Source organism: Mustela nigripes, chromosome 1 (assembly GCF_022355385.1).
Source record: "Mustela nigripes isolate SB6536 chromosome 1, MUSNIG.SB6536, whole genome shotgun sequence".
Taxonomy (NCBI): domain Eukaryota; kingdom Metazoa; phylum Chordata; class Mammalia; order Carnivora; family Mustelidae; genus Mustela; species Mustela nigripes.
The window spans coordinates 202,364,602-202,388,613 of record NC_081557.1 but is presented as its reverse complement, the minus strand read 5'-3'; the positions used below and the strand labels follow the sequence as shown (position 1 = coordinate 202,388,613).

General features: G+C 60.4%; 2 protein-coding genes across 6 annotated transcripts in view; both read left to right on the top strand.

Moving 5' to 3' along the window:
• The window catches only part of GAK (cyclin G associated kinase), a 55,921-nt gene extending 51,630 nt beyond the window's left edge, over positions 1-4,291 (top strand). For all 5 annotated transcript variants that reach the window (XM_059378914.1, XM_059378907.1, XM_059378924.1 and 2 more), the window contains 4 exons: positions 2,078-2,305; positions 2,783-2,931; positions 3,486-3,662; positions 3,762-4,291. In XM_059378914.1, the coding sequence (XP_059234897.1) occupies positions 2,078-2,305; positions 2,783-2,931; positions 3,486-3,662; positions 3,762-3,863 (656 nt within the window). In that variant the 3' untranslated portion in view covers positions 3,864-4,291. The remainder of the gene's footprint in view (positions 1-2,077; positions 2,306-2,782; positions 2,932-3,485; positions 3,663-3,761) is intronic.
• An 11,847-nt stretch (positions 4,292-16,138) lies between these two features.
• Positions 16,139-24,012, top strand: part of CPLX1 (complexin 1) — a 34,520-nt gene continuing 26,646 nt past the window's right edge. Inside the window, exons 1-2 of the mRNA XM_059378897.1 lie at positions 16,139-16,271; positions 17,649-17,754. Coding sequence (XP_059234880.1) covers positions 17,724-17,754 — 31 coding nt within the window. The 5' untranslated portion in view covers positions 16,139-16,271; positions 17,649-17,723. The remainder of the gene's footprint in view (positions 16,272-17,648; positions 17,755-24,012) is intronic.

The following is a 24,012-nucleotide window of genomic DNA, read 5'->3' as shown; positions in this document are numbered from 1 at the left end:
GATGGAAGGAAATAATAAAGAGCCAAAATCTGTGAAGTAGAAAACTAATGAAACAGAATCTGATTTTCTCCTGAAAATATCAGGAGAGCTCAAAAATCAGTAAAATCACAGACAAAGCTCTACGAGGGACAGAGTGAAAGGATGATCAAGTAAGGACACAGGAACATCCCTGCAGACCTTGAGGATGGCGAGGGTACAAGGGCCATAGGCAGTGACATTGGTTGTGTTCTCGGAGCCGGTCCCCAGGAGAACCCCCGAGCACTGAGCACATTGTGGGAATATCCCCATAGCTGGGAGGGAAACGAATTCACACTTGGAAGTCTCCCAAAAGGGAATCTCCGGTGCTACGTGGACGGTTTCCCTGGAGAATTTTACCAAATGTTTCAAGAATTCATACTGATTCTCCAGTGTGTTCCAGGAAATAGAAAGAGGAAGAAATGTTTTCCAGTCAATTTCAGGAAGCTTGTGATACCCTGATGACCAAAACCAGAGTCTGTGCAAAAAAACCCTGCAGGGCTGTGTCCCTCATGAATGTAGACAGAGACTGAACAAAACAACTGGCAGAGGGAACTGTCCTCACACAGTTGTGCACTGCAGCAAAGGAAGGTTTATTTCAGGAACATTCCGTGACCGGGGAACAGGGTCAGCCCCGTCATGGGCCTGGCAAGAGCACTTGGCGCCCCTGTCAACAGCGCAGGGAAGGCTGTTCACAGCAAGCAAGATGGGCTTGTGTGCTGGGGCTGCGGGTGCGGAGCTGATGCGGGCAGCCGAGGACGCAGACCAGCTCATAGGGACATTTACTTGGGATGTCAGGACCACGAGTGGCTAGAGTATTTCTGTAACGGAAAGGAGTATGGGAGTGTCACCCACCCCATGCCCAGCTTCAGGCTTACGCTGTAGCTGCTGAACCCAGCACCGCCTGGTATCAGAGCTGAATGGACCCGGGACCCATGAGTGGACCCACACATGCAAGGCCAGTGGATTTTTGACGGAGGGGAAAAGCCACTGCGACACCCAAGTGACATCACGCTAACCCTCACGCCTCACAGCAGGCGGCTCGGCATGAGTCCTGGATTGAAACGTGAACGGGAAACACCTCAGCTCCTGGAGGAGGAGAGCATGGAGGAGGTCGTCTCTGGAACCCAGGCATGGTTTGCTTGTCACCACAAACCACAGCGGAGGGAATGACGCGGGGCATGTCATTATCCTGGAGTGTGCTGACTAAGGGGTGGGGAGGACAAGCTGTGGATGCAGAAAACACATTTTTGAGCCAAGCGTCTGCTCTCTGACAGACGCCTCGGATACGTGAGCACCACAACAACCAGAGCCGTCAGCTTAGAATGTGGGAGGGGGTGCTGGGTGCCCACCACGGGGCCACCTGACTGGGGCCGCCCCAGATGTGGCCACAGTGGAAGCAGTGTGGCCCCAGGTGCTGGTGGGGGTCTGAGATGGCTCATTGGTTTCCCACAAAAGTGCAACGACCATTTATCCCAGAGACACAGCAAAATTTTGCACACCGTGTTGATAGTGGCTTCACAATGCCCAAAACGGGAGCAGCCATGAAGCCCTCCCGGGGGTCAGGGAGTGAACACACCATGTTGCATCTCTGCCCTAAAAAGCTGCTTACGGTGAGAAGGAGCAGGTCCTGTGTGAGAAGCACCAGCTGCAAAGCCTGTGTTCTGATCCCGACTCTGGAGCAGTCTCAGAATGATGGCCCCGGGGAGGGGCACAGAGGAGTGTCTGACCTCGCTTACACACGTCTCTGCATGTGGTCGCTGCGCACGCATGCATGCTGGTGTGGCTGTGTCTGCTGCCACAGGTCGGCCATGGAGCCAGGACCTGGGGGCCTGGTGCTGGTTGTGTAGCTTGCTGGGCGTCTGTTCCAAGAAGCAGCCGTGCCTTCTGAGGGCGAGTGGGGAGGCAGGCCCAGCGCTTGTCTCCGAGTGTCCCCGCTGTCCCCAGCCCCTGTGGACATGAAGTCCTGGAGATGGCAGTGCCCCTGTCCCTAGCAACTTCTCCAGGACGCGGCAGCCATCATGAGTTTGGACACTCACCCTGTTGTGACCTGTCTCCCCAGGTGCACCTGCTGGATTTGCCCCTGGGGGTTTCGGGCCCAAAACGGTCCCCCCTCCCACGGGCAGCAGCTCCTGGCAGCAGACAAGTCGGCCCCCAGCCCAGGGCACCCCACGGCCCCCCCAGGCCAAGCCACCCCTAAAAACTAGTGCACAGCCGAGGCCTAACTATGCCGCCAACCTGAGTGTGATCGGCAGCCGAGAGGAGAGGGGGGTCCGTGCCCCCAGCTTCGGTAAGTCCTCATATCCTGTGGGTGAATTCTTCATGGTTCCTAGGAAGTAGTTAGTGTTTTGCCCTGTTCTCCACCTCGTGGCCCAACCCAGGGGAGAGTGTTCATGGGGCCCAGGTCTGTTCCCTCGGCGGAGGCTCCTGTGGCCTGGAAGAAGGTGCTGGGGCCTGGCCATGGCCACCAGACCCACGGTCTCCAGGAGCCCGCAGCCCTGTCTGTCATGGGGACGGCACACCTGCGTTAACCCCAGGAGGTGACGGGCGTGGCTGTCCTTCAATCCCAAAGCATCATTGATCTCCAGTCTTGCAGGCTGTGGGCTGTGGTGTGTACCGCACAGAGATAGGCCGCCCGTTTCTGAACAGCCTTTCCTCTGAGGTGTCCCTACAGCACCCCATCCTCCGGGTGGGCCTCACCCAGCCTGTACCCATGGGTGGGACCCCTGGAGCGTTGTCTGCTGGCCAAGCCTCCATTCGCCCATAGGTCAGAAGCCAAGAGTGTCCGAGAGCGACTTTGAGGACCTGCTGTCCGACCAGGGTTTCTCCTCCAAGGCTGACAGGAAGGGGCCGAGGACCATGGCTGAGATGCGGAGGCAGGAGCAGGCGCGGGACACCGACCCGCTCAAGCTGAAGGTGACGGGGGCTGGCCACCCCAGGTCTGCAGGGATGGGGGTCTTGCGGGCAGGATTGGCCTGCACCCCGAGCCAGCCAGCAGCCACTGAGGGAGGCTCCTGACTCTCAGACATGAAAGGGTTGTGGTCAACATGCTTGCAGAGACAGCAGCAGCTTCCGTTGACATTTAACCTGCGTTTTTGGACATGTTTTGGGGTGATTAAGGGCCTCGCTGCTCTGAAGACCTGACCAGATGGAACCCCAGACGGTGCAGGGTTGATGAGAGCCATCTGCTGTCTGGGCTGGTCTGAGATATGGCACTGCCAAGGGGTCGGGGTGCCCCCTCCACAGGATGGCTTTGCCTTGCAGCTCTGCAGGGCCGTCTGGTCCTGTGTGGTGTGTGGCCGGGCCCAGGGAGTGGTGTGAACCATGCCGGGGGGGCAGTCAGGTCCATGTCCAGTCTGAGCTTCTCACAGTCGGAGCCTTGCTCTGTGCGGTGGCTGGTGTGTGGAGCAGCTTGGGGGGCAGAGGGGGTGGTTGCCCCGATCTCTCTGTAGCACCTGTGTGCCCTGCAGCTCCTGGAGTGGACGGAGGGTAAGGAGAGGAATATCCGTGCACTGCTGTCCACCCTGCACACCGTGCTGTGGGACGGTGAGAGCCGCTGGACACCTGTGGGCATGGCTGACCTGGTGAGCCCAGGGCAGGTGAAGAAACATTACCGCCGGGCCGTGCTGGTGGTCCATCCAGACAAGGTGAGCACTGGGCTGGGGTGTGGGGGCAGGATCGGGGGTGGGAGGATCGGGGTGCTGGCAGCAGGCCTAAGGCCTCCTCCTCACTGGTCTGGCCCCCAGGCGGCAGGGCAGCCCTACGAGCAGTACGCTAAGATGATCTTCATGGAGCTGAATGATGCGTGGGCCGAGTTCGAGAGCCAGGGCTCCCGGCCCCTCTTCTGAGGCCATTGTGGTCGAGGCTGTGCGTGTGGCTCACAGAGCCAGAAGCTGCTGAGCTCAACCTCCCAAGGTCCTGTCCGTGGCTGTCACGGCATGGGCTGGTGTGGCCACCCCAGCTTGCTGTGCCCACCGTCCTCAGTGGACTAGAACAGACGCCGCTCCCCGGCATGAGAAGAAAAAGCATTCCAAAGCCTCTGAATTTCCTTTTCTTTTTTGGTCCCAAAGGAAATGTTGATTATGCTACCCCCATAACTGTCACGGTTTGTGATTCATTTCGTTTTGTCCCGTGGCCATTGCCTCGAGGGCACCTCTGCTTGCGGTAGAGTGTGCCGCTCAGCTCTCCCCCCGCCCCCCACAAGCCCGTGCGTGACACCCGCTATGTGTGGTCAGCCTGGCCGCCACCTGTACAGAATTAAACTATTTTCTGATGACGTTTGTTTTGGTGCCGTGTGACCTTCTCTGGGGTGATCTTGGCCCCGACCACGGAGAGCACAGGAACCCCAGCCAGCGAGCAGTGGATTCAGGCCTCGGGGCTTCCGGGCAGCCTGGGTCTGGGGGTCCGGCCCTCACCGTGAGCTCTGGACAGGCCCCACGGTCACTGCACGTGGCCAGAGCAGAATGATGCTGGCCCATGTCCACGTTCCGCTGGGCCCCTCCTCCACAGAGTGGGGCAGACATGGGCCTTTCAGTTGCTGAAATTCAAAACAAGAGCTTTCCTTTATGAGAAGCCTGTTGAGGAAGCACCAGGTGTCTGGTTCCATGTGGTCGCTGCATGTGCGGGCCTAGGGGAGCATCTGTCAGCACAGAGCTTTCTTTGGTCAGAAGTGGCTTTATGAGCTCCTGGGGTCGTCCTGCTCCTGCCTTGGGCTGCCTGGGCCACAGCTGCCCCTCAGTCCATCTGGTGCTGCAGGCGTCCGGGAGCATGTGTCTGGTCCCTCTTTTCAGAGTCCGGTGTGATGCCAGAGAGAAGGAAGACTCCATGGACTGGAGAGGGGCAGCCTCCATCCCTCGGCCTGTTGCGTGGGTGGGATGCAGCCGTTGGTATGGACTTAAATGAGGGGTCAGTGAGGTCTGAGTGTCCACCTGTAAATAGTGGAGGGCTTGTGTCCAGCTGCTGTGAGCCCAGTACCGATGCCCCCACCCTATAGAAGCTGCACCTAGAGTTGGATGCTCTGACTGGACGCCCAGACCCCACCTTCCCCAGCAGGGACCACATTGGCTTGAGACTCACCAGACCTGTGGTTGTGCGGCGTGCGAGGCCCGGGGCTTAGAGGAGGGAGAGGCTCCGGCCTTTTGCCCTGCGGTCCCATGGTGGGTCTTGTGGCAGCAGGACCAGATGGGGGGCTGGGACCCTGCCTGCCTTCTGGCCCTTGGGCTTGGCCCCCTCTGCATCCCCTGGCACCCCCACAACTCTCAATCTGGACAGAGGGCCAGGGACAAGGTGCGTCTGGGCCTCGGCGCCGTTTGGGTGCAGAGGTGATGGGTTCCCAGGGTGTGCTGAGTGACTCAGGCTGATGCGGGCAGGCTCCCTGTGTGTGTAATGCACTCGAGGCTATTTTTAGTGTCTAGCTTTTTTAACAAATAACGAGCGGCCTAAATAGATGTAGAGATTTCACATCCAAGCCACTCTGGATCTAGTGCCGGGGCCAGGCCCTCCCGGAGCCCCTCCCCAGCCTATGCTGCCCTCTTGGGGGGCTGCAGCAGCCCCCACACCCCCTTAGGTTCTGCCCTTGGCAGCAGCCCTAACTTACTGTCTAAGAGTGATATTCAAGAGGTTTCCACCTGCCTGGTCCACAGAGCTCTTAGCCTACAGGCCACGGACCCAGTGTGGGGGCTGCTCCAGTGCCCAGGCCTGTCCCCTGACCGTGGGGCTGTAGTGATAAGGACAACTAGACCCTCATGGGCCCTGGGGTGGGGGTGGGGGACGAGTCTGACGGGGGCTACAGGGTTCCCGGTCTGGAAATAGACCCAGAGAAGGGGCCCAGCATAGGAGCTGCCTCCCCAGGCTACCCCTATCTATAAACCCAGGACGCCACACCCACCCCAGATCTGCAGAGGGTGTCCTTGGTGCCATGGAGGGACATCGCTCTGCTGGATGTGTAGCCCACACAGTACACCCCCACACCCCTCTCCCTGCCTCCTCCGAGACTGCAGGCGTCACCCTGCACCCAGCAGCCTTTTGGCCCCGTGTCTGGGGTCCTGGCCGCGGTGTTTGTGGATTTGTCTTCATGCCTAGTGACTCATCCTGTCCTCGTTCCTGCTAACTCCTACTGTGTGTTTCCTGGGGCTCCTTGGGCATGGTCTTTGGTTCCCCTATAGGGTGGGTCTGAGAAGTCTGTGTCTCCCTGCCAAAGGGGCCCCTTCCAAGGCTGGGTACACGCTTGGTCACTGTGGCCTGTGTTCTTGGCTCCAGTGCAGAAACAGCATTGAGGAGGGCCTGGTCGGCTCAGTTGGTGCAGCGTGTGACTTTTCATCTCAGGGTTGTGAGTTTGAATCCCACATTGGGGGTAGAGATGACTTTGAAAAAATAAAATGTTTAAAAAGGAAAAAGGATTTGGGATGCCTGGGTTAGGCCGCTGCCTTCAGCTCAGGTCATGATCCCGGGGTCCCAGGATCGAGTCCCACATCAGGCTCCTTGCTCGGCAGGGAGCCTGCTTCTCTCCGCCTCTGCCTGCCTCTCTGCCTGCTTGTGCGCTCTGTGTGTGTGTGTCTCTCTCTTTGACAAATAAATAAATAAAATCTTTAAAAAAAAAAAAAAAGGAAAAGGAAAAAGGGGCACCTGGGTGGCTCAGTGGGTTAAACCTCTGCCTTTGGCTCGGGTCATGATCTCAGGGTCCTGGGATTGAACCCCACGTTGGGCTCTCTGCTCAGTGGGGAGCTCGCTTCCCCCCACCCTCTCTGCCTGCCTCTCTGTCTACTTGTGGTCTCTCTTGTCAAATAAATAAAATATTTTTTAAAAATTAAAAAAGGAAAAGAAAACAGGCTTGAATTCTATTTCTGCCTCATTTCTGGCAGATGCCCATTTGTGGGAAATAAATAATCAGAAAATAATGACCGAATTCCCATTCCTGCCAGGGCCTATGGCCTGAGTCTGGGGCCTTTCACAGGGGCTCAGCTGCCCTGGCCTCCTGCCTGGTCATTCTGCATGGGGCCCCTGAAACCAAGGGCCTGGTCTGGGTCCCCCCAGGGCAGATCCATCAGGACATACAGGGCACTGGAGTGACGGGGGTGTCCCTGCTAAGCCTGCCCTTCCTGGCCCAGGTGCCATGAAGCCAAGTCTACTCTAGGGCCTCCCTCAGAGACTTCTGGGACTCCACTCCATTCCCTGCAGCCTGTAGGGTGACCACTGGGACCTCAGGCCTATGTCCCCAGATTTGCAGAGGGTCCTGGGAGATGCACCCCACCCCAGACTGTGGGACTGAGAATTCAGGGCCAAGAGGGACCCTCTGTTCCATCCCTAAAGCTAGCTCGGACCCCTAGCAGATGTGGGCAGACTCCAAAAGTGCCATGGGTCCTGCCAGGAACAACCTGGGCCGGGCCTCCTGGTCTTGGTGACGGTGGCTGGCTGAGCTGTGACAGGGCAGCTGGTGGGGCAGGCTGGCCGGAAGGGGTGTACCTTGGCCACCAGAAGGACAGAAAGAAGGCGTGCATACTCAGGTCTGGTGCTGGCATCCAACTGAGCCCTGTGGCCCTCTCACTCAGGCTGGGAGCCTATCCTGGGCAGTGAGGATGGCCTGGACAGGGTCTCGTCCCAAGCGAATCCTACTGCCTGGCACCTGCCCTGCCCACTCCTGCTGGGTGGGGTCCCTCCGGGAGGAAGACCCCTCCCCACAGCTGGAGCAGCGGGAGACTTCATTCTGTTTGGCTGAGACAGGGTGGGATGGAGGGGCTAACATGGGGACCCCCAGAGGTGGCCAGAGGTGTGGCCATAGCTCAGCTCAACCCAGCCGCACAGAAGCACTGAGAGCGTCCGCCGGCGCATAGCGGCCTCACCCAGTTGTTGATGGCAAACAGGGTGGAACAGGGGTGTCCCCAGGTCAGACCCAGTTTCCTTGGAGGTTGAGAGGCAGGGCTATCTCCGGGAGGAATCAAGCCCAGTTGTCCAGACCCAGCTCCCTGGTGGCGCCTGGGGCAGGGACCTCCATGCAGGGAGGGGACATTTGGGGGCAGATCCACGTCGTACACGTGTCATTAGGGCTGACGATATCCACTGTCTTGACACCTTTATCTGTCCTCTTAATTGGGGGAGTTGGGCCGTTCGGCTCTGCGTCTCATGGAATTCTGTGTCCCCACTGAGGAGCAGCCAGCCTCTCCACAGGCCTTCTTACCCTGCCAGTTTGGACAGGGGCTTCCTGTCGGGGCACACAATGGCTCATACCTGCGACCATGTGCCATCCGCTCGCTGGGCACTGGCATAAGGGCAGGGCAGAGGCCCTTCCTTGAGGCTTAAGACGTTGGGTCCTGGTCACGCCCTGCAGGGATGGGGTTGGCCTGGGTGATGTGAGCCCTCCCAGAGAAGCAGCTGGCCGGCAGAGCCAGGCTAGTGAGCATTCACTGCCAAAGAAGGCCTGGGAAGGATGGGAAGGCATGCGTCACACCGGTGCCAGTGACCCTTGGCCAGCAGGAGGGCCCGGGTGGCCAGCCCCCAGGCTCGGCTGCAGCCTTAGCACACGCAGGACCTTGGGGCACCATCAAAGCAGAGAGCATGGGCCACGCCCAGCTCTTCTCCAGCTCAGGTGCAGCCCACACACGGGTCTCAGAAGCAGAGGGACTGTCCATCCTTGCCCGCCATGGTCCCAAGGACTTTTACCAGGAAGCCCTCCACCCAGCTCTCAGCAAGCTGTGCCCTGGGGCTGAGGGCTGTCCTGAGCCCTGTCTGGTGGGGAGAGTAGTTTTGGGGATGGGCGCATCCAGCTGTGGCCAGCCCGCTGCTCCCACAGCCCCACCGCTCTTGGCCTCTTTTCCCCAGGGTGGCTGCTCCACACCTCTGGCCTCAACAGGCCTGCCTCCTGGGGCACCTGTGCCCTTGCCCATAGGGGGTTCTTCAAGCTTGGTCCCTTGGCTGGGTCTGCAGGCCCTGAGCTGTACCCTCAACCCTGGTTCTGCCTGATTCCAAAGCCAGCGCTCATACCCAGGCAGCATTCACACCCACGTCCAGGTGGGTCCACCCTAGTGGACAGTCCTCCAGCCACAGCCCCTGTGCTGTTTGCCCTGGGGAATCTGTGTGGGCTGGCAAGGGGCCTCTGGGATGTTGAGGCCACAGGGTGGAGGTGGGGACTGGCAGAGCAGATGACTGCCCCTCAGCTGCCCACAAGGGCTGAGGTCAGCGTGGGAGTCTGGCCTTCCAGTTCTCGTCCCCCACTTGAACCAAAGCTGCTGGGGGGCATGAGGCCAGTGCTGGCCAGGGGCTGATGGGTCCATGCAAAGGGGACACCTGTCCTATAGGACAGAGCTCTGCTGTGAGTTGTCCTGGCTGGAAGCTGAGCCAGGGGCTGTGTCCCCACCACACCCAGCTCCTGGCCAGCCCTGTCCAGGTGTCTTTGAGGACAGGCAGATGGTATGGCTGCCACCCAGCCTCTGACCTTTTGGGCACTGCTCACCCCTTCCCAGGAGCTGGAGAGAAGGGGTCAAAGATGTGTGGCAGGAGCTGTTTGGGGAGACTCTGGCTCGAGGGGGGAAGACTGTGATGTACCAGTGGCCATGTTACAAGTGGGTGAGGGTGGGGCGGGCTGGGGGCCTCTAGTCTCACCTTGGGGAGAGGCTATGAATTGGTGGTGTGCAGAGTTTAGAGAGGAAGCGGCAAAGCCAGGGCCACTAAGGGGCCACTGGAGGTCACCTTCTCTGGCCCCAGGCCCTGATTTAGGATTGCCTCCACTAGCCACCTGGGGCAGGGCCTGGATTGGATCTTCTTCCTGGCCTTCCAGGCCTCGGCAACAGGGAGGAGGTGGTTCCAGACACTCAGGCCCTGGGCAGACTGAGGCCAGGACTTCAAGTCCCGGGCGGTAGGTCTGAGTGCCCCCCCTTCCAGCAGCAGGGCTGGCTCCAAGGCTTCCCCGCGGCCTGTTGGCTAGGGCAAGGTACCGTCTGCAGTGTGACCTGGTTGCCTTTTTCCCGGGGTCCCAGCGATCCACCCCATGCCCTGTGCTGGCCTGGAGCACGTCCCCCGAGAGGGATGTTTCGTCTCTAGAGGAAGTTTCTGCCTGCTTCCTGTGGCTTGGGATGACTTCCGTGCTCATTGTCCTGTCTTCTTCTTCTTCTTCTTCTTTTTTAAAGGTTTTATTTATTTATTTGACAGGAATCACAAGTAGATGGAGAGGCAGGTAGAGAGAGAGAGAGAGGGAAGCAGGCTCCCTGCTGAGCAGAGAGCCCGATGCGGGACTCGATCCCAGGACCCTGAGATCATGACCTGAGCCGAAGGCAGCGGCTTAACCCACTGAGCCACCCAGGCGCCCCTGTCCTGTCTTCTTCTGAAGGCAGTCCTGCTAGTGCCTCCCTCCCCAGGGCTGAAGTCCTCCTCATTCTGGAGAGGGAGCACTGGGTCCTCTAGGATTCCCACAGAAGCCCTCGCTTTAGGGCCAGTGCGGTGAGGTTGGGTGGGGGGTCTCCCTCTCTAGAGCCCTGGGTGGGGTCACAGCTTCTACATCCATCCCTGGGGCTGGACAGGTGGTGTGTTGTCCCCACGGGCACGATGTAGACCCTCCTCCGTGGTGGTCTCGGGATTTGTTTTTGTTCTGCATGGAATGCAGTTCCTCCAGTTTGGGGGACACTGGGTCATTCTACTGGGTCATCCTACCTGAAGCCCAAATGTCCCCGAGAGGGGCTAATGAAGCCTCCTGTCTCCATCCCCGCAGGTCTCCGTTCCCCTCCAGTTCCCATCCCCCCAAGTCTCAAGACCCTGGTCTCCATCCCCCACCCCACTTTCCGATCCCACTTTCCCCCCCCCCCCGGTCCCTGGTTTATGTCCTCCCCCATCCCCATCCCCCGTCCCCTGTGCCCCCAGTCTCCTGTCTCCACCTCCCCGGTGTCCATTCCCCCCATTTCTGTATCCCCCCGTTCCCAACCCCCCCTGAGGCTCTGTCTCCCCCGTCCAGTCCAGTCTCTGGTCTCCATCCCCATGGTCTCTGTTACCCCCTCCCAGTCTCCATTCCTCCTACCTCCCCCGCCCCCGCCCCCTGCCAACAGTGTCTTTGGTCACTTGGCTGTGTGGTGAAACGTGCATGGTCCTTCTACCTGCGACTGCTGTGTCTCGGGCATCTGCTCTTCCTGGAGAAGCTGGGCCAGCAGCAGCCTCTGCCTGCCTAACTCACAGCAAGTGCCCCAGAACAGTGCCGGGAAAGAAAAGCAGTTAGCGCAAAGGGGGTGAAGGTGGGCAGAGCAGGAGGGAACCCCTGTCTCAGGCTGGCCCTAGGGGTGGACAGAGGAACCATAGGGTGTCTTGAACCCTGCCACTGGGGGGCAGTCCTGGTCCATTGCCCCCTTGGGGGTGAATCCGAGGGTCCTGCAGGCCTGGGACCCTGAGAGGGCCCCACTTTCCTGGGTGGGTGCAGGCCTGACTGTCCACTGCAAGGGGCTCCCCATCCAACCCCAGATCACGCAGGAGCCTTTGAAGCAGGGGTGTGTCGGCAGGGTAGAGACACAGGGAGGAAAGACTGGCTGTGATGTGAGTGTTCCCACAGAGGTGGACTGCAGGCTGCAGACCCCTCTCTCCAGCTCGGCGCCCTTGCTGGGCACAGGAAAGGCCACAGAGACCTCAGACTCCTGCTGAGAAAGAGCCGCCCCACAGGCTGAAGGGCAGTCACGCAGGCACAGAGCAACCCACCCAACCTTCCCAGCCAGAAGGTTGAGGCCCAGGAGGCAGGAAGGTCCAGCTAAGCCCTGCACCTTCTTCCCTGAGTGAGCCAGTGGGTGTCCCCTGCCCCCCAGCTGCCAGTGAGAGGCTACATTCTGTCTCCAAGCCCACATTAGGGGTTTTGTGTCGGAGCTCAGGGGGGCTGCTACAGCCAAGCAGCCCGTGGCCCCTTACCACCCCTGCTGACTTTCCCTCGGGCCCCACACTGCCCTCTTCTCCGAGCCCCTTGGAAAGGCCTGTCTCCCCGTTCTGATAGGATATCCTGCGGATGAATCAGGGACTCCACCATTTCTGCCTCCTCCCGGAGCTGTGTGCAAGGTGGCTGTGATGGCTGTGACTGGAGCCTGGGGAGACGAAGGCGCTGGCTGATGGCGAGATGGGCATGGAGCTGGGGAGGGGACCCTGCGAGGGAAGGTGGACTGCGCCCGGTGGTCTGGAATCTGAGGCAGATGATGCTGGAGTCATCACTATGCTCCGAGCCCAGATCCTGAACCAGCTCCTCAGGAAAGCGGGTCCACGGGGGTCCTGGTGGGACCTAGGGGCCTCCTTTTCTGTTGAGGATGGGGGCAGGGCCTCTGCAGAACCAGGTGGTTGGGAAGAGAGTGCATTTCATCCCAAGACCCTGACCAGGCACATGTGCCCCAGCACAGGAGGGGACAGGGATCTGAGGAATGAGCTGGTGCCCCAGGCTGGTCAGCACCTCCAACTTCATTCCCAGGAGCCCAAAGGGACGAGCTCCAGGTGCTGACCCCATGGCCAGCTACCTGGTCCTAGAGGCTAGGTGCCTCTTGCCTATGGTGGCAAGCGAAGGGTCAAGGGACTAGGCAGGGACACAGGGTCCCTGCTCTCAGAGCCATGGTTCTAACCTAGCTCTGATGAAAGACAACCATGGTCTCACTTTGCTTCTGCATTTCCTGTGTCATTACCTTTTAAGTAGTAATGAAATCCGGCAGGAAGACAGCAGCATGGGGACTGAAGGGTTCAGTGGGTTACATCATTAAGCTTGCATATGAGGTTTCTGGGCACCCATGTGTGCCAAAATCCCTTCCAGCCGTTCCTGAGGGCCCGAACCCCCTGCCAGACGCCAACCCCAAATGGAACAACGCCAGCAATTCCTGAAGGCGCTTCCAGGGCCCTCTCTGAGCCTGAGCAGGCTGGTGCCCTGGGGTGCAGGAGCCATGGCCGGCCCTCCATGGGACAGATGGGCCTGGCAGGTGCAGGCCTCCCTGGAGGGAGCAGAGGGGCTCCTGGGGAGGGCTAGGGGCAGGGTGCCTGGCTCCTCTCTTCTGCCATCTGGAGTGACTCAGTGGGGGCTACAAAGGGGACTCTGAATGGCAGGGGGTTCAAACCCAGCATCCTGTGGCCTTTGGCACAACCTTGCTTTGGATCAGGCGTTCTGGCCTTGAAGGGCCCATCTGGAGGGCAATGCATTTCCTGAGCTTGCAGAGGGCTGGCCTCAGGGCTGTTTACCTGGGGGGCCAGCTGGCCAGGGTCCCACTGCCAGGTATTGGCTGTGGCCAAAAACACATGTCCCAAATGCTCACCTTGTAGTGGGATACCCTTCCCCTCCTGCTGGTTCCTCAAAATCCACCCTGCCCCCAGTGGCACCACTATTCACCTCCTCTGTGCCCTGAGCCCATCATGGATGGCACCCACATCCAGGTGCCTTCTGAACTCACTCTGGGTCTTCCTTGGCTATCTGGAAGTTTCCTGCTAAGCTCCTGCCTCGAGGCAAGGCCTCTTCTGGGCCCTCACAGGGCCACAAATCCTACCACAGGACCAGACCAGGCAAGAGGCGGCATTTGCAGCCGGTTCGCCTCATGTCCTCACCACCTGCCCAGAGATGGCCCTTCTTGGGCCTCGAAGCTGCCCAGCCTCCCTCTCCTGGAGTGGGGCACCAGTCCCTCTGATCCCGGACTATTTCCTCCAGGGGGGCCTGAGTCCTAATTGGGCCATGCATCCCCAGGTCAGGGCCTGGGCACCTGTGAGACATGAGGAGGATCACCGTGTGATGGGAGGTGTAGGAGGGGGAACGACAGACAGGTGGTGACCCCACAGGGAGGACGGGGACAGGGCCAGACAGCATCTGTGGGACCCTGGCTCAGGGCTGTGTGTGGAGCTCAGCTAGGCCCCGATCATGGAGTCAGTGGGGCTGTGGAGCGCCCACTGAGATGAAGACCTCTGTGCTCCTCTGTCCTATGAGCCTCACTGCCCTGTCACGGCACACGAAGGACCCTGCTCAACCTGGCTGTACTGAGGTCAACGGGAGTCTCCTGCAGGTGGCTCATGAGGGTACCAGGGGCCACTGGTTGTGGGGCCTGCTATGGATTCCACGGAGGTCACCTCTGGGGTCACAGGAGGTCGGCTGTGGTTCACCCTCCAGGTTCATCTGGTGGCAGGGGTGGAGGGAAGACGCTCCAGAGGGCAGAAGGGACTTCTCTCCCTCTAGCATCCATATTCAGGTTCTGAGGACACTGGAAAGGCCAGGCTGGGCAGATCCTGAGCGGGGGCTCAAGGCACATCCTTGAGACTCTCATGCACCTGGGGACAGCAGATCCCAGAATGCCTGTCCCCAGACCTGCTTAAGGCCTGGAGCTATAAGCCACCTCTCAAGAAGGGTCAGGGGAGAGATGAGATGTAACGGGAACTCACATTCTGGACGGGCAGCCAGGGCAGTTAGTCCTGCAGCCCTGGCTTGAGTCTTATGTCCTCTCCCCAGTCTCCCCCTTTGGGCAGCAACCCCCACCCTCCCTTACCTCCTGGCCCAGATCTGAGTGACAGGACCTGTAGGCAGGAGAAGGTGAGAATGTACCCAGGGCCTCGGGATCCGGAGAGGCTGTGCATGTCCTGAGGGCTATGTTTTGGGACGTGGGCCTCCTCCAGGGTCACTAACCAAAGCAGCCGCTGAGTGGAGTCTGACCCTTCATTCCCAGGGTCATGTGAGGAAGGGCTGACTTCCACCATACCCTCTCCTTGGGCCCCTACCAGGTCACTGCCAGGCACAGTAGGGCCTGGAGATGGTTAGCGAGGGGTGGGAACTGGTAGCAGGGTGCCCAACAGGCTAGGCCTGAAACTCTTCCAGAGTTGAGTCTGAGCTTCCCGGGGTGCTGAGGGGAGGGGCAGAGAGGACCAGGGGGTGTGGTCTCCCTGGGGTTAGGGCCAGAAGCAGCTCCAGGGGCCGCCCCTTCCACCCCAGGTCCAGCAAGTCCTCGAGACTCAGTCGGGGGTGGGGGGGGGGGGTCGGTGGCAAGTTAATGCAGTGGCCACCAGCGTTATCTGCCCACCAACCCGGAGGTCAGCCCTGGGCCAGCAGCCAGAGCAACATTTCAGCCCCGCTGCTTTTTGAGACCCGGCACGCGGCGGAGCCGCACCCCTCTCCACAGCACCCGCCGCAATTCTCGCCTGCCCTGGCTGCGAGCAGGGGGTCTCCCAACTCCCGGGAGGGGCGGCGGGACTGGAGGCTTAACGTCCGACCTTGCGGCGACCCGGCTGTCCCCGCAGTGCGGCTTCTACCGCCGGGAAATCCCGGAGGCCCGGGGGAGGGGGCGGCCGCGGCGGGGGCGGGGCTGCGGGGATAGCCGGGGCGGAGCGGCCCTGTCTGCAGTGACCTTCACGCGTCCCTGCCCTGCGAGGGGCCGCCGGTTCTGCGCTGCCGGCGCCAGCCGCGCTCTGCGCGGGTCTCCTCCCCCACCGCAGCCGCGCTGGCAGCCCGAGGGGGCGGGGGTCTCCCGCCTGCGTCCCGCTGAGATGAAACTCAGGGTGGCGTCCTCCCTTTCTCAGACGCTATTACACTGAAAAATAGGTCCGGGCAGGTCTGCCGTTCTCTCTCGGCCAGGGGTGGTGGGTTTTCAGAGTCTGGGGGCTCCCTTCTCCCGCCCTGGGATTCGGAGGGGCCGGAAAGCGGCGGGGTCGGGGTCAGGGTCGGGGTCGCGGGTAGCTCTCAAGGGCACTCGTCCGGGTCCGGTTCACTGCTGCTGACGCGGCGGGAGCCCCTTCCTCCGCGCGCCCCGGCGGAGTGGAGTGGGGAGGGGAGCCGCGACCCCCAACCGCCAGGCCTCTCCGGAAGAGAAGGAGCTTTTGAGGGTTGCGCACGTATGGGTCCCACCTGCGCTCGCGAGATGCCCCGCACGGGCGGGGACGTGAGGGTGCGGGACCCTGTCTGCAGGAGGGCGACCTCCGGCCGGGTCCACACCGAGGAGGTCGGATGGTGGGGGGGGGCCGTATCGGGGATTCTAAGCCGCTGGGCGGGCGGGGGTCGCAGGCTAGGCTCTGAGACCCCACCGCATCTGGCGAGGGGGCAGCGCTTGGGAGAGGAGAGGGGGGCGCGGCTCCGTCGCCCCCGCCCCCGGCCCCCGCGGGCGCCCGCCTCGCCGCTGCGGCCCCGCCCTCGTCGTCACGCTCGGACGCGGGCGGGGGGCGGGGTGCGCCTCCATGTGACGCGCCCTCCTCGCGGTGCCCTTCAGCCGCCGCCGCAGTTCCCGGGGCGCCACATGGACCGGGCCAGCCCGAGCGCGCTCCGCCACTGACTGCCCGCCGCCCGCCAGCACCCCGGCCCGGGGAAGGTAACCCACGCTCCCGCGCGCACCCCACTCCAGGCCGCCCCCTGCCCAGCCCGCCCCTCCCCGGCCCCCGCGGGGCGCGCGCCCGGCCCGGGCGGGCGCTGTCCTCTGGTGCGGTGCTGAAACGGGCCCCACTGTCCCGGCCCGCGCCCTCCCGCCTTGTCGCTTCTGCCTTGCGCGTTTCCCCTTCCCCTCCCCGGTCCTCTGTCTCTCTCTTCTGGCGCCCTCCCGCCTGAGGGCCGCTCAGCAGAGCCGGGGCACTCGCCCGCCCGCTAAGCCGAGGGGTGCGGCGGCAGTGGGAGCCCCAGCCCGCACGGAGAGGCAGTGGGAAGCCTGGGGGGAGTTCCAGGAGCACCCTGAGCTTCCCTGTGTCTGGCCCTGAGTTCCCCACGCCCTCAGGAGCCAGGGGAGAAGTTTGGAAGAGAATCTGCTTTGCGGCAAGGGCGCCCCTGCGCGCCAGCGCTTTGCGGTGAGGCGGGGGCACTCCCACCCTGCCGGCCTTCCCCAGGCCCCGCAAACGCTGGTCTCCTTCGTCTGCAGAGGAAAACATCGTAAAACACTGGGTCCCAGAGCCCTGGGCTTCCCTGCCTGGAGAGACCCCACAAGTGGGGAGGGAGGAACCTTGCAGCCGCTGAACCTACAGGCCGCGCTGCCCTACCAGAGTTCAGCTGACCTGGACCCTGTAATGCCCCACCCATGCAGATGCAGGTGGGAGGGGTCTGACCTCCCATTTTCATTTGTTCCCTGAAGGCTGGGTTCCCTGCAGTCTCTACCTTGCACCCCAGTCTCTGCGCAGGGCAGCAGCAGTGGGCCCTGGAATTTCCCCTGGGTAGAGCCTGGTTTGCCGGCCCCTGAGACTCTGTCAGAAGCCAAGGAGGCCTCTCCCAAGTTGCATCCACTCAGTCCTCAGCCCACCACACCCTTCCTGTCCCTTAGACGGATCCCCCACGCCCCTGTGGCCCAGGGCCCACAAGGCGGCAGAAGAGCTGGTCACCTTCAAACATCCTATGGCTCTGCCCCAGCCCTGCACAGCCTGGCTCCTTCTGAGCCGCACTCTCCAGCCCCCATCCCTGCAGTAGCCACCATAAGCTGTTTTCAGAAAACCATGGGCCAGGGGAGACCACTTTTCAAGTCCAGCTGGGGTCTCAGGACCAACCTGCCATGGTCAGCATGTAGGGTGGAAACCCTTCTCCACAGAGACCCTCCCAGACCCTCTCAGGTGTCCCTGTCAGTGTCGGGTTCTAGCCTTGGGAGTGGGGAATGGACAAAGGATGCTCTCTTCAGACCACAGACCCATGCTCAGGGACATCAGTCCGGATGAGGAAAAAGACCACCCCCAGGCCTGGTCAGGGTGACCTGTGACCACTTCCTTTCCCCCAGGCAGAGAACTCCTGGCCACACTTGCATGTGAGTTCCGACCCTTGGAGGAGCCACTGAGGAATCAAAGCCATCGTCATGGAGTTCGTGATGAAACAGGCCCTGGGAGGTAGGAAGTTGAGGGCGTGGGGGCCCAAGGCACGGGGCTGGGGCTGGACCCTACATCGGAGCTCCAGTTGCGCAGGGGCATGTTCAGCACATGGTCACCTTCAGACTTCACACATGTCTTCACCACACATCCCCGGAAACACACCTGCCCACTCCCCCATCAGGACAGAGCCGGAGGGCAAGAAAGGGACCAAAGCCAGTGCCTCCCAAATTGCTTTGGCCATCACAGGGGTGGGGGAGGGCACACACTGGCATGCTGTGGTCAGGGCAGAGCCCACCAGACGGTGCTGAGGCTGGGGTCAAGGATTAGGGAGCAGCATCATCGCTTTTGGGAGAATAGGCCAGGGTGGGTTTCATGGGCACCAAGGGCCAACCTGATGGGCATGGTGTGGCAAGCAGCTGTGGGGAGGTTGCAGAGGGGGGTGGAGGCCAGACCTGGACCTATGGTGTCCAGCAAGGACCCCATGGGTTTCACCTATGCATAGGGAATCGGGGTTGGCTGAGCAGGGGGACAAGAGCAGAGGCTAAGATAGCTGGTGTGTCCCTGGCCCACTTCCGCAGAGACCGTGCTAGGGGTGTATGTGTGTGTGTGTGTATAGGGGACCGCCCTTCTGACCCTGCTGACTCCTACCTGAAGAGAATCCTGTGCCTCTTTGGTGCAAGTGCCATACTGAGGCCAAACACACTGGCCTAGGAGGTGGGCAGGCACTGGGCTGAAGTCCACACTCGGATAGGTGCGTCCTGGGAGAGCAGTTTGGCCAGCTGGGGCCCGGGGGACCCATCCTGTGTGCTCCAGCCCCCCTGCTTGCAACACCAGCTCCCCAGAACTCCCTGGGAGGGGAACCTGTGGCCACCCCTGACTCTGCCATTCAGGATGTTTTCCTTTGGTGGCCTCCATGGGCCACACCCTGACCTGGTGCTGGGTACAGCATAGCGTGAGTCAGGTGCTGTGTGACAAGGCCATCCTCATGGGGCTGCTGCAGGGCAGGAGGAATCGGGACCTGGCTGCCAGAGGTGGGGAGCAGATGGGACTGCTGCGCCGTGATGGAGGGCGGGCTGGAGGGCACGATGGTGGGGCCGGGGCCACCAAACCCAGGACAGGGGCCCTGTGGGTGGGCTTGTCTCTTGCAGAATGGCTGCATTTCTGCTGCCACAAATTAAATGGAAAGACATTTGGGCCTGGCCCGGGGCCACATATCCTGAGATGCTGTGGTCAAGGATAGGCTGCAGGTTGGGTCTAATTATAATGATTACGTCACCAGGACGTGATTCAGGGACAAGCATCCTGGCACCAGGAGCAATTCATGTTCCCACCCAGCCAGTCCCCGGCTGTTACAGATAATTAATTAGGTGGCTAATTCAGGCCCTGAGGTGGGTTTGTAAGAAACCTGAAATATCTGATTTGGCTGTCTACATGGCTGAAATTAGCTGGGTAATTGCCAGCCTGGATTCCCTTTGTTCCATGTCAGCCCAAAGTTTCTCCTGTGGCGGCGACAGGGCGGGCTTCTTGGGGCAACGGGGGAGCTGCTGGGGGGCAGCCGGCCAAGGCACCTCGGAACAGCCCCCCACAGCAGGTGCCCGCAGGGCCTTTGCCAGGGGCTGCCCCCCAGGATTTGTCATCCCCCTGAGGTGGGGGCTGGGCCCTCCATCGGAGCTCCAGGGCGAGCCCTTGTGTTTTTCTCCTGTGTTTTCTTTCCCACCAGACAGGCGTCATATTGGCCTCTTAGGATGAGTGGGTACAGACAGAGGAACTGGGACAGACCCGGACCCAGACCCAGAGAGATAGACCCGAGAAATAGAGAGCAGGTGTGGGGTTGGAGAGAAGGAGAGAAGGTGCCCCGAACACATAAGACAGATGTGGGGAGGGACAGGCCTGAGGGAGAGGGACAGTGGGGCACAGGCTGTTTGAAAATCTGTGGAGGATGGAGGATTGGAACAGAGCAGCCGGGAGAAGAAGACGGGGTCCTGAGACCAAGACTGAGGAACACAAGGAAACAGGACAGGAGACTGAAGTGTAGGGTGCATGGCAGAGAAAGACACTGAGACAGAGAGACACAGAGACAGAGACAGATGTATGAGAAATAGACTGAGAAATAGAGTCCCGACTGGAAACACAGAGCTCTCCTGTGCAGCAGGAGGGAGGAAAGAGGTGAGGGCCTGGAGGGAGCCCCGTGGGTGCAGGCTTCACTCAGCCCTACTGGGGACAGGACTCGTTGGAGCCTAGATGAGTCATGGCCATTAGAGACTGTCCCTAGCTCACTGGGCTGCTGTGTTGTCCTGAGCATATGTCTTATGGTCCACCTCCCAGCCCCCAGTCCTTGCCACAAGCCCATGGCTGTTTACATAGGGCCTGCCTGGTCCACTCTGGGGTTCAGGGTATGATGGACTGAGTGAGATCCTGAAATTCAGGGGATGCCAGTCCTGAAGGAGTTCAGATGCTGTTTGGACAGCGGTGAAATCCCAGGTGAGCCCAGGCCTTTCCTATAAGCCTCTGGCAATGGCTAGTGCTGCCCAGTCCCGGTAGCCCAACCCCTCTTGAACCTACGCCTGGTCAGCAGGCTTCTCGCTGTCTGCCACTGTGGCTGCCGTGTGACCTGGGCTGAGGGCTGTCTCCTCCATGGGGTCTGGGGACCATGAGGCCACCTGGGAGCAGGGCACAGACCTCTGAGTACCTGCTACTTGAAGAAAGGGAAGGAGGAGGGAGGGAGGTGGCTAGCAGTTGCTTTGGTGACAAGGGGCTGCCCTAGGGAGCACAGGACCCAGCAGGCCAGGAGGGGGCCTGACAGGTGGGAGTGGGACTCAATGCCCCAGCAAGGCTGCCAGCACTAACTGGTGGCCTCACAGAGCAGGTAGGCAGCCATGGGCCACAAAGGAAGGGACAGATGGCTCCCAGGTCTCCTCTTCCTGCGATGGCAGGATCTGCCCAGACACTCCAGTCCCTGGGCCCCTGGCGTGGACATGGGAGGGCTTTGCACATTTGCCATCTCTCTCTCAAGATGCAGCCTGGGAGGGACTATGTGGGGCCACAGATGCGTCTGCTCTTAGGGCCCAAGTTCTCTGTGGGGTGACTAGGGGGTATCTTTGGTTCCTTCACAGTCAGCCTTGATTCCTTTGGACACTGTTCTGCACCAGGGAGCGGTGGGGGCCGTGGGCACACAGGGCTGGCTGACAACAATTCTCCTGGGGCCAAATTATTGAAGAAAGTGTCCCATTGTTGACAAGTTTGTTCTCACTGAGGGAATATCCTGGAGGCCTTTACATCCTTGGGCCACCCCAAGATCCACCCCAGACGTAATGCTCAGTCCTTCAAAGAAGAGAACACTTGCACAGTCTGTGGAAGTAGCTCGAGTGGGGGCCTGGGGATGACAGCAAGGGGGCCTTGAACGGGGGCCATGTGCGCAGATCTGGGGTTCAGGGTCCTCAGGGGCGCAATTTGAAAAAACGGTTTGCCCCCAAGGCCGGGAAGTGGCAAGCAGCCCTGGAGCCAATGGACAAGGGCGTGGGCAGCTGTCAGGACCAGCGACTGGGTGGCTGGTGTAGACTCTTGTCAGGCCAAAGCAGGGGGAGTGTGGCTCTTTTGACCCTAACAACTGGTTCATGGCCGGTTATCCTGTCAGTCTGCCTTGGTGTGACATGTGCCTTGTCTAAAGCATGCTTGGGGCCTCGGGGTGGTGTGGGGGCAGGGGAGGGCTTCCCAGAGGAGGGGGCATCTGAGGTGGGATTCAAGGGCAGGCAGATGACCCTGGGACCCAGCATGTGAAAAGGCCCCAGGGCTGCAGTGCTGGGCCAGGTGTGGAAGGCAGCAGATGGGAAGGAGGACAAACACAGGCCAGCAGCTCCTTGACACCTTGTCATTGTGTCATGCGTCTTGTGGTGAGTTCGCCTGGGGCATCCTGGGAGTGGGAAGGCTATCCTCTCTTGGGGGGGAGGGGGCCAGTGAGGCTTGTGCCTGGTATCTCGGGAGGATGGAGGCGGGTCAACAGCCACCATCCCAAGGCGGGCGTGTCTGAGCAGGGACAGCAGCTGCGCTGAGCCAGACTATGGGCTTAGGGGAGGGAGATGGATCATTGTCTCCCAGACCTACACGGATGGACGAAGACCATTTCATGGACACATGGCCCAGGGAGAGTGTCCGGGGCTGCTGTGGTTGGGGACCCCCTACACCCCGGGGGTGGTAGAGGATGTGCTCTCTGCTGGGCACTTCTCGGGATCAGTCCCCAGAGGTGTCAAGGTTGCCAGGGTCAGATACTAGGAGAGAAGGCAGTATCCACCTCGTCGTTCACACAAGATGGGGTGGGCTGGGGTTGCAGCTGGAAGCCCTGGGCAGAGAAGCATCTCCCTCAGCGCTGATGCCCTCCCACAACAATGGGCATTTTGCGGGGGGAGGGAAGCTCCTTCCTCTTCTGGCACCTGCTTCTTCTTTTTTTTTTTTTTTAAAGATTTTATTTATTTATTTATTTGACAGACAGAGATCACAAGTAGGCAGAGGGGCAGGCAGAAAGAGAGGAGGAAGCTGGCTTCCTGCTGAGCTGAGAGCCCGATGCGGGGCTTGATCCCAGGACCCTGGGATCATGACCTGAGCCGAAGGCAGAGGCTTTAACCCACTGAGCCACCCAGGTGCCCCATGGCACCTGCTTCTGTTGAGCATCCTAAGCCCCTTCTCCCACGACTGGGTCTCTGACTCCCAGCTGAGTTCTGTGTTGCAGCTGCTCTGGGGACGTAGCGTCAGGGATCCTGAGGTCTTTGTAGATCAGAGGGTCTTTCCAGACCCTCCGTACCTTGCCCTCGAGACCCTCTGATCAGAACTGCAGAGAAGCCTGAGATCCCAGGTGGTCCTGTCTGGACCCCCCAGTGTCCTTCATGGGCCTCTACACTGATGATGAGGCCAGGCAACCCCATCCTGTCCCAAACCCACGTCTCACTGGCTCCCCACCCTATCTGTCTGTTTTGGAGTTAGCTCTGCTTGTCTGGAGCCTCCTGTGGACCTGAGGCTGTCCAGCTGGGACACTCCCAGGTGCAGCCAGGTTCTCTGGGGGTTTGGTGGGCCCACGGGCTGGGCTGGGTTGCAGAAGGAGCAGACTGGGAGGGGAAGCACCAGAATTCTGCACTAGAGAAGATGCTTTTGGCTCAAATTAGAGAAACAGAGAGGGGCTTGACTTGGAGGTGGCTCAACTGTCCCGTGGTGCTACCCAGGACATGGCTTTAGCTCTTGCTGTGCCCCTGTTGCCCCACGAGCTTCCCTGGGCTTTCATGCTCAGGCTGCTTCTCACGGCAGCAAAGTGGCTGCCACTGTTCCGGCGTCACAGGCACAGGCACAGAGCAGGAGGAAGGTGAGGGCCCAAGGGACAACCCCTCCTTCAGTTTAGCAAATGTGTTTATGGGATGGCACTGAGGATTTCCACTTGTGTGTCATGGAAGTTCAGGCCGAGGCGGTCACATCGCCCTCCAAACAAAGTGGGCACTGTTGGGCAGCTCACAGTACAGGACTCACGTCAACGTGGGAAGTCTTGGTTTTCAGATGCAAGACCCCCAGACCAGGAACCCTCCGAGGGCAGGGGTGCCTCCTCCTTCCCCTGTTCACCCTTGAGAGCCGGGCTTCTCCACAGGCGCAAAGAGTCAGTGAGAAAACACCAACATGTGCTCAGAATGGGCACCAGCTCACTTCCCTGGGCTCAGGAGAGACAGCACATATCTCATGGCTCTCGGAGGTTGGAAAGACGCATCATAGAAACTGCCTTTTCTCCCTAGGAAGGACAGGCCTTCCCTCAGGAGACCGGACTCCTAGTTGATTGAGCCACAGTTCAGTTACAAAGCTTTAGCCCCAGTGTGGAAATAGAACAGATATATCGCACTTTGGCCAATAAAGTCGTTTGTTTTCTGCCTTGTTGGTTGGCAAGAGATTCTGGTTGGGATTAAAGCATTTGTGTTAAGGGCTCCTGTGTGACGGGGCTCACAGTGACCTTCACTAACCCCAGGGACTACTTGGTTGGGTTGGGAACATTGCATACTTAATACTGGGGCATTAAACTGGCAGAACGAGCGTCAAGTCATGGTGGACCATCACGCCAACAAGCTTCAGAGATCTGCAGGGTAAACCCAAGCCCAGGTCATAGCAGATTAGGCATAGGGTCGTTCTGAGACTCCTGCTGTTGGTGGGGACTGCCCAGAGCCTTGGTTCTGTCTGCAGGAGGGGGAGGGGAAGGCTTCGGAGGGGCACGGCTCAGTCCTTCCTCCTGGCCTGCCTGGTCTTGGGCTTCAT